Here is a 10,466-nt window from a genome sequence, read left to right on the forward strand (position 1 = left end):
TAATTCACAACAACGACACGCAAACACTAAACAGAGAAAAAATCAGCAGAACAAATATGGTCAACAATAAAATAATCCATACGGACATAAGAGTAGGTGAAACGGTATATTTACAAAAAGAAAATAGACACAAGCTAGACCCAGTCTATTGAGAACCATTTAAAATCACAAAATTAAATTTACCAAATGCAACAATAGTTGACGAAGAAAATAAACAGCAGGAAGTTCATATCTCAAGATTAATAGAACATCGTTTCACCAACAAGTAATAAAGATCTAGAAAATCTATAACGAGCGTTTTAGCAGAGTGATTGAGATCAATCAAAGAAATAGTTATCGGTTTCCGTTATACTCTACTAAATTTTTTGGAAATAAATATTGAAATTCAAAAATTTAGTAGAGTATAACGGAAACCGATAACTATTTCTTTGATTGATGAAGTAATAAAGATTCCTTTCCCAGTAGGGGGAAGGGGCGAGTCGAAAATTGAAAAAAAAAGATAATTAGGATCAACAAAACAATAATGTCTGTTGTAACAATAACAAATCAAAATTGTGAGAGACACTTGAAGCAAGCCGAACAACTTTTAATCAATTTTGGCCCTTAGGGGAATAATGTGACATGTGCATTCCACATGTCATTAACTTCATTAACATTAACTTACTTCCAGCAGACCACACCAGTGGAAAACATGCTGAGAAGGTCAATTCTACCCGGCATCGAACCTTCAGTTCAATGCCTGGAATTTCGAGCGACACAAAAAACAGAAGTGTCGCATTTCTGATTTACCGAACCATGCTGTTACCAAGAGTACAGTCATGAAGTTTCAGTGAATATATCTTTCTCTCTTTCGCGTGTACACGATCATCGATTATGTGATCGTGTACATAGCATACATAGATATCGGTGCTTCAAATGTCTCCAGTATGAGACTTGTAAGAACATTAAGAAAAATAAAGTATTCATTCTTCTCCAAACCGTCTCTGGTGCAACTTATTCAACCGAACCTCCAAGTCCGCTAACTGAACTGTTATGAACCGTAACAGCACTTAGAAAGAAACAAATGTGAAATCAGATGTGTTTTGAGAACTAAACTGCAATTTTTTCTCTGAAATGTGTAATAAACATGGGGTTTGTTGTTAACCAAATTAAGCATTGAAGTCTACTCTACAAGTTATTTTTTAACACCAAGCATTTAACTCTTTTAGTTTAGCTTCTATCTCACTTTAAAAGTAATCAGCTGCACCTTCATTTAGTGAAGTAGGATTCACAATTTTCGGAAGGCGTGTTATTTAAAACAGTCATGCCGAAGTGATCGCAAAGAGAAGCGGTTATTATTATAAGGGGAACCTCAAGACACGCAATAAGAGGTAAAGTCTCCCAAAATTAAACGTGACGAGGAAAGCAGTTCTATCAAATCAAAGTGCATCCGTTGCCCAACATGTGCTCTGGGGGAATATAAATTGAGGCAATATAAAGCTCTTCACCTTGTACTGTCATTTGACATGCGATAACTTCGATGCCTGAAATCGAGAGGAGGTCAGAAAGAATTGCACTTCCTTATCCCTAGAAGCACTCCTTCATATGGGGTGTCTATAATAAAATCTAAGTAAAATCATGGAAGTTAAGATCAATGTTTGAAGCAGGTCAAGTTTTACAAAGAAAAAATGCAACGCATTTGTTTTTATTTATGATAACTTTGAGTGAAACGATTTTTAATAGAATACTTATACAAGTCCACTGTAAGACAGAGATAGAATCATTTGCATTAGCAGATGCATTAGCCATCAAAGGATACGATCGCTGCAAGAAGGGGCGATTGAGCAGTCAACTGCTTCAAAAATGAAAAATGGTCTAACTGTTGGGAGGAATGCTGTAAGAAAAACTTTAATTGGATAGGGTACATTGAAAGTTCCAAAAATCCAGTTCACAATGTCTGACAATTCCACCAATCAAGTACTTGAATCATCAACTGGATGTGCAAAAGGAGAAACTGGAGGCTTAGATGTTCCAGGAAGTGCTGGGAACTCCTTCTGGGACTTTAAAATTGCAAGCCCAGGAGGAGTTTGCTTCGGTTTTTACGCAGCACTTTTAGGTTTGTTTGTACCATTCATTCCACTCTGGGAAATCTCGGGAACTTTTCGGGAAAGTTTGGGAGAGAAATTATTTTTCCTACTCCTGAACTCCCCAGGATTAGACGTAGAGCCGCACAAGGAGAAGAACCCGGTGGATCGTGGCTTAGTAGTGCAGACCCGGAGTGTATAAATTTGTGCCGCCGACGATCGATACTGACCGCAATCGCTTGCAGTCGAGCACACTCACATCAGGACAAACTTGTTTTTAAAGCACCCGATAGCGCTTTTCAAAATACACTCGATGGACAGACTCGAACCGGTCACGACACCGTAGATTTCCACATCTCTAGCAGGTACATAAAAACGATATTCCCTTGTAAAAAGCTCGGATCAAGCTATATCGTTGGTCTCTCTAAGGTTATTGACCACGGCACGGAGCTTGTCCAGGCCGAGCTTTAAAATTTCAGTCACGGCCTTATAGTGTGATGTCAGGTCTGTGGAAATCTGTAAAATATTTAAAGATTTGGATTTTGGTCTTGCTTTCGGCCTGAAGTTATTAACCATTGGAAGAGCCATCCTAGCGTGACACGGGAGGGAGTTGCAGAATTAACAAAGGGAGGGGGGCAGGAGGGCGAGGGATCTACATTCATCGCGCTAAAGCTTGCGCACTAGCACCAACAAGAACACGTACCTCTCTTCTTTTTCGTTTCCATTCTTTACATTTTTTATGTAAATGACATCGACGAATGTCTGGCAAATTCATGCACGATAAGACAACTTGCAGACGACAGTGTGGTCTTTGTTACAGGAGCCAAAGCTGCCGATTCGCAAGGACCATCGCAAGATACCTTAGACAATTTGTCTGCTTGCGCTTCACAGCTCGGTATCGAATTCTCTCCGGAGAAGACTGAGATAGTAGTTTTTTTCTAGGAAGCATGAACCTGCTTAACTCTGGCCACAATTAATGGGTAAAACGATTTCTCAGGCTTTGGTACACAAGTATCTTGGTGTTTAGTTCGAATCATAAGGCACCTGAGGTTGTCACATCAGATATATGATGAGAAAATGCCAACAAAGAGTGAATTTTCTTCGTATAATAACCGGATCATGGTGGGGAGCCCACCCAGGAGACCTTATAGAGCTTTACCAAACAACGATATTGTCTGTAATAAAGTAGGGGTGTTTCTGCTTCCGATCCGCAGCAAACTGGAGCGAATACAATATCGTTGTTTGTGGATAAGTTTAAAGATCTCTCTGGAGTTCTACCATTAAAAACCCACATCTGGAGCCTGTTTACTCGCATTCTTATCAATTGTGAGGTCTTGAACCGTCCTTTGATTGAAAATTTTGAAATGATAATCGAACTTAATTCTCAAACCCGTTTTATGGCGTTGTATTTTTTATTTTAAAGTTTAATAATTTATTAACACTAATATTTAAGTTACATTTCAGTTCGTATCACATACTAGATCTTATATCATTGATTAAAAATTGATCGCCTAGACTAAATCCAATCATTATTACACAATTATCATAATAATTACAAACTTCGTTCTCAATCTGATCATTTTCGAAGAATTTAACAAATATTTAGTAAACTTCCAAATGCTCGATTAAATGCCCCTCGGTTATTCCATCTCATTTCTCTAATTTCTTGTTTAAACATAAACAAGGATGGTTCTTGTGTCCTCAAATTGTAAGCAATCACTCGAATCACCAGCCATTAAGCTGCCTTGTGAATTTTCGATGTTGGCTGCAAATCAAACTGCAAAATATCCTCAATGTCATGAAATTTTAGCTTGTATCTACTCTGCATAACTTTGCTGAACCAGTCCCACACTTTTTTAGCTTTTGGACATAGTTTAATTCGGTGTCTGTTGGAGTCTATTTCTCCGCATTTTTCACAATTGCAAAATTAAGTCTACCTATATTGTACGCTAAAAGTTTGTCTCGATTGGGAACCAAATTATTTACAAAAGTGTAAATGATTGACCGATCTTGCAGAGATAAAAAAATATTGCTGATGTTTATCCAAATGGTACTCCAATTTACATCATAAACATTTTCGATAGTAGGTGTGTGGTTATGAGAGGCGATGAAATGATCGTATAATGATTTCGTTGTAGTGAAAATATTGTGTTCTTTGATTTCTTGGTCCCTTGCGTTCCGCGTCAGCTTTTGTGGATACTCATATTCAAAAAGGTATTTTTCGTCTTGGAAATTTCCGTTGGTGTCAATATTATACAAGATGTTCCTTATGAAAAGAGCCTTACATTTCACTTCTGGGTCAATAAGCTTTAAACCGCCTTTGAAATAACCCAAATATAACTGATTTCTGTTTAATTTAAAAATAAACCCATTCCAAAGAAACCTTCCACATGCTGACTTATTTGTGCCAGATGATTATTTGAGGGAGGCACAACTTGTGCGACGTACCATAGTTTAGATAAAATGTACAAATTTAAAATTTGACATCTTTCAATTAAACTCAATCGCCTAATACTATGTAAGGACATTGTTGATTTGATTTTCGTTATAAGCTTTTAATAGTTTGTATCAACGGTTAAATTCCAGGTATTTTCAAAAGTTACACCCAAAATCTTGATACTATTAATTTCACTAATTAACTGAGGGCCCAAGGGCGCTTTATTAAATCGTATAAAGACCGATTTATGCAAATTAATTTTTATCTGGGCATATTTAGAGAAGTTTTCAAATATGCTTAGTAATAGATCGAATTCTCCATCGTTCCTTACGAAAACAACTATATCGTCCGCGAAGGCCATAACGTTGAAAAACTTATCATAAACGAGAATTGGTGCAATACTGTCAGCTATTTTTCTAATTAGCGGTTCTAAATATAACACGAACAATATCATGCTCAGCCGCACAGAGCGTTTGATATCAAGCGCCTGTGTGAGGGAGCCATATACCAGAATCTTTGAGGAAGCGTTGTTATACAATTTTTTCAAGCAGTTAATAATAGCAGGAGGAAATTCTAATTTTGCAGCACAAGCCATAGGTAATCGTGATTAACCCTATCGAAGGCTTTGTTCAAATCTATGCCCACGAGACATCCTTTAAATATTTTACTCTCAACTTGGTTAAAATCCTCCGTACATCCTTCAAATTTTCAACACACGATAAGTTTTCTTTACAAGCAGTTTGACCTACACCAATAATTTTTCCCAAAATCTTTTGTATTCTCCCTGCAATTATTTTCATAAGCAGTTTATAATCGCAGTTTAATAAGCTGATGGGTCGATAGTCGTCGAGAGTTTTACTTTTGTTACCTTTTTTAGGAATTAGTGTAATGATGCCTTCACTAAAACTTTTCGGAGGATGAAGGGTTCCATCTAAATAACCATTGTACACTTCCAGTAATTTACTTTTTATGCAGTCAAAATTGTTAATGTAAATTTCATAACTGAAACCATCAGGGCCAGGGGATTTCTTTTTGGAGCAACTGTTCAGAACAGATTTAAGCTCAGGTTCTGTAATAGGGAGCATTAGTGCAGACTGATCTTCATTGTCATTATCTAAATAAAGTTGACTATTCAAATGAATATTCGTCGCAAAGGCTTCAGAGAAAGACCATATTTTTTAACATATTGAGATCGGTGACAAGACATGTTCAATGCAATAACTGCAAAGAACTTCTAGTTTCCAACTGCCCAACCAATTGCCCTTGTTGCGTTTTTTTGCATTTGTACGTCAGAACACGATCATCAGTTGTCAAAATTTTTGGACTAAAGTTGAACTGGGAAGGTGGTTACACTCCATTATCCCCTAGGTATCGACGAGCCCGTGATTCAAAGGGTTGGATGTAGGTCGGGATTTCATTTGCATGATGTCTCGGCTTATGTCCAACCACTATAGATTTGACGCGAATCCGACAGTGCCCGAGGAATACAAGTTTGGGGTAATTTGGACCCCTGTGGTGAAATGGACAGGTGCTTCATATTGGAAAGTATAGCTTTTTTGGGTTCCATGTACTACATTGTGCCCTTGAACCACCAAACCCCAACTAACATAAAATTTTCATGGTTTGCTGTGATAAGTACACCACAGTGCAAATGTAAACGAGAGAATCATCAAAAGATGATTTGCTATAAGTTTTACGCTCGTGCATTTAGGATTTTTTGAGGAGCTCTACAATGTTATCGGTCTATTCAGCTATGTAGCCGTGTTTCTCCAGTAACGGGTTCCATTTTGATAAAAGATTACAATAAGTTTGAACGAAAATGGTGGGAGAAATTGTGTTTTTAGAAAAACGTCCTGTTTGGTGGGATATGGACAGTTTTTTTTGGTGAGGTGAGCTTGAATTGAATTTTTTGTCGGACTGATTACTGTCGCCGTGGGCTTACAAAAACGAACATACAGCAGGCGGTGTATGTCTAGTTTTAATAAAAATCGAAAAAGCTAATTTTTTTTCGGCCTATGGTAGTATTACTGTGCAATGCACAAGAATTACCATTATCATTTCGAATGCCTAATGCCACCTTCTACTGTGTATAAAGCAAGCATTATTATTATAAAGCTCACCTTTTACACAGTCCATATCACCTCAAACACTGTCGAAATTATGGGGTAATGTCTGTCCATTTCACCCCAAACGTTTTTTTTAAGTCCGAAAATCATTATTTTTTGTGTCGTTGTAATTGTGTTCTTTTGATCTCAATGTTATGATTTTTTTGTGTTAAAAGTAAAAAGGTCAATCTTACTCTAATACCTAACATTATGTGATAGAAAACAAACGCTACGAAAAGCTCCACTTACAGTTAATGGGTGAAACGATTCTTCAGGTTTTAATATATAAATATAGTGGTGTCTAGTTCGATTCGAAAGGCACCTGGGGATGTCACGCTCGGTATTAGATAAAAAAATGTCAACAGAAAGTGAATTTCCTCCGGACAATTACTGGATCAGGGTGGGGCGCCCACCCAGGAGACCTCATAAGGCTTTACCAAACAACGATATTGTCGGTGCTTGATTACGGGTGTTTCTGCTTCCGCTCTGCTGCAAATACCCATTTAATCAAGCTGGAACGATTGCAGTATCGTTGTTTGTGTATTGCCTTAGGTTGCATGCATTCGACCCATACGAAGAGTTTGGAAGTTTTGACGGGTGTTTTCCCATTAAAAGGCCGCTTTTGGGATCTGACTACTTGGTAATTGAAAATTTCGATAGGCTAGTTGAACCTAATTCTCAAACCCGTTTCATGACTGTGTATTTCAATCACATGTCTCAAAGTATAAACCCTTTCTCATACAGCTCCAATCGTGTCAACTTGATAGATACCTTTTTTTCTACTGTGTTTTTGGATACATCCATGATGGAAAAAACTCGCGGAATCCCGGATCACTTACGCGTGCAGCAGATCTCTAAAATATTTTTTAACAAATACAAAAACATCAACTGCGACAATGCGTTTCATACCGACAGATCACTTCTCAATGGGTCCACTGGCTTCGGTATCTTCAATAATAATTTTACCGTCTCCTACAAGCTCGATAATCCTGCTTCTGTTTACGTCGCAGAATTGGCTGCAATTCAGTATACATTAGGGATTATTGAAAAAAAAAGACCACGGACCATTACTTCATCTTTACGGACAGTCTCAGTTCTATTGAGGCTCTCCGACCGATGAAGGATGTGAGGCACTCCCCGTAATTCCTGGGGAAAATATAGGAACATTTGAGTGCTTTATCCGAAAAATTGTGGGTCTCTTCTCATTGTTCCATTCCGGGCAATGAGGAAGCGGACACTTTGGCTAAGGTGGGCGCAACAAACGGTGAAATTTACGACCGACCAATTGCCTACAATGATTTTTTAAAATTTTCATGCCAGAGTACATTTAACAACTGACAGGCCTCTTGGGACAAGAGAGAACTGGGGAGGTGGCTACACAGTATTATCCCCAAGGTTTCCAGCAAACCTTGGTTTCGGGGGTTGGATTTAGGACGAGATTTCATTCGCGTGATGTCTCGAGGAGTACAGATCTATGTGCCAGTTCGTGATATCCTCGCTCAGCGAAACTTGCCATACATGCTACATCTTTATAGCTACTTGAAGAGCATGAAGGTGCCCATTTAACAGCGAAACGAATTTCGGATAAAAAAAACTATGTTAGTTTTAGTATTAGATATAGTTTCAGATCGTAGTCGGCAGCGAGGATAAAAAATTTGCCTTTAGCTTATAAGATATTTTAGACCATAAGACATTAGATATAGTTGGATCCGTAAAACATTAATTTGTATTGTGCCGTGTCAAATAAATGTTGTGTGAACAAAAAAGGGCTACAAAATAACAGGTGTTTTTCTTAGGTGGTCTAAATTACCCCGAACTTACCGCTTTTACGGCAACCTATTTATAGCATTAATTGGTAAATCGTATTTTTATCCTCCACATGACGTAATTTTAAATTTTTGTAATTAAATGAACTTCCTGTTAATCACAGAGCACCATAAAATGTTTGGATGCTAAGAAATCTCTTCAAAGTAAGTAGGTAGCAGATAAAACATGTTACAGTCGAATCGATTTATAGCGACATCTCAAGGGACCGTCGTGATAGAGAAATGTCGCAAGAAAAGTTTATTTTGATCCGCGCATGCGCATGACGAAATTTCAATAACAAAACGCCCATTGTTTCATGAAGTTGCTATGCAACGTGCGACGTTGTTATATTTTCAACTCTGTTACTGCGATTGAAAATTTCCTGACCTACAGAAAACGTCAAAATGGGCTGCGTGCACTGTCCGCCATTACCGCTCGTGGAAAGCTGGATATATTTTTCAAATATGTTCGTCTCTTTATGGTATAATTTCTATTGCGACAAATAAATTAATAATTTAAACAATCAGAATAAATATTGAAGAGTACGGTACTTTAAAATTGTGAATTATGTTCAGAACATTTATGAAAGTCACTTTGCTGGTAAATCATACTACCTTAAAAACATGATTCGATATTATGTGAATTCGATAGTAAAGGGTGATTTTGTAAGAATTTGGTTTTTCTTTTAAAAAAACGCATAAATATTACAAAACTGTATGAAATCTTAATTTGAGCCGATAAACTGGTTTATGCCACTTACTTTTTAAAGATAATTTCATTCAAATGTTGGCCACGGCTACGTTTTAAATGGTTCATACGAAAAGTCCAATTTTGGGTCACTTTTTCGAGCATTTCGGCTGGTTTCTCGCGAATAACGCGTGTAATGTTGTCTTCCAAGGCTGGAATTGTTGTTGGCTTATCCGCATAGACAAAAAATAAAAAAATTATCTAGCGGTGTTAAATCGCCGGATCTAGGCGGCCGAATCACCGGTCCATTTCGTGAGATGAATTGCTCATCGAACTCATTCCGCAATATGTCCATTGATTCGCGCGATGTGTGGCACGTTGCTCCGTCTTGCTGAAACCACATGTCAACAAGACCCAGCTCTTCCATTTCCGGCAAAAAAAAATCAGAAATCATCACGCGATAGCCATTGACCGTAACGTTGCGATTTTGATCATCTTTGAAGAAGTACGGACCAATGATGCCTCCAGCTTGTAAACCGCACCAAACCGTGCATTTTTCTGGGTGCATTGGCGATTCTTGTATTGCCTCTGGTTGCTCTTCGATCCAAATGCGGCAATTTTGCTTATTAACATACCCATTTAACCAGAAATGAAACTCGTCACTGAACACAATTTTTCGCTAGAAAAGTGGATTTTCGGCAAATTGTTCTAAGGCCCATTCACCAAAAATTTGACGCTGCGGCAAGTCGTTCGGCTTCAATTCTTGTACGAGCTGTATTTTGTAAAGTTTTACACCAAGATAATTTCGTAAAATCTTCCATGTAGTCGAATAACACAAGCCCAATTGCTGCGAACGGCGTCGAATTAACATTTCACGGTCTTCCACTACACTGGCTGTGGGTTGGGTGGGTTTATGTCCAACAGAGTAAAACTGGTTTGAAATTTCGTCACAATAGCTCGAATAGCTTTTTCCCTTGTAGGAGCTTATGACCACTGCTACCATTAGTTAGATATATTGTGGTATGCTCGAATAGCTTGCACAGTAGGTCGATTATGACGACCATAAAATGGTCGTAATGCGCGAAAAACATTTTTCACAGAGGACGAATTTTGGTAATAAAATTCGATTATTTGTAAGCATTGTTCATGCGTAAGTCTGTTCATGGTGAAATGGCAAACCAAACTGAGTACATTAGACTTTGACAGCTGTCAAAATTCCCGCGCGAACTGTCAAATCTGAATATACGAAAAACCAAATAGCAAAAAATTACCCTTTATATAACGAGTTGAAAAAAACGTTTTAATGAGAAATATCTGTGCTAGCTCTAGGATTTTAAAACTTGTTCGAGCTGTTGAAAACTGTTTCTA

At 37.8% G+C, this 10,466-nt stretch overlaps 1 protein-coding gene across 1 annotated transcript in view; it reads right to left on the reverse strand.

Moving 5' to 3' along the window:
• Positions 1–2,465: 2,465 nt before the first annotated feature.
• The window catches only part of LOC129728724 (probable serine/threonine-protein kinase clkA), a gene marked incomplete at its 5' end in the record, with an annotated part of 9,718 nt that continues 1,717 nt past the window's right edge, over positions 2,466–10,466 (reverse strand). Inside the window, one exon of the mRNA XM_055687178.1 lies at positions 2,466–2,579. Within this exon, the coding sequence (XP_055543153.1) occupies positions 2,466–2,579 (114 nt within the window). The remainder of the gene's footprint in view (positions 2,580–10,466) is intronic.

Source organism: Wyeomyia smithii, chromosome 3 (assembly GCF_029784165.1).
Source record: "Wyeomyia smithii strain HCP4-BCI-WySm-NY-G18 chromosome 3, ASM2978416v1, whole genome shotgun sequence".
Classification (NCBI taxonomy): domain Eukaryota; kingdom Metazoa; phylum Arthropoda; class Insecta; order Diptera; family Culicidae; genus Wyeomyia; species Wyeomyia smithii.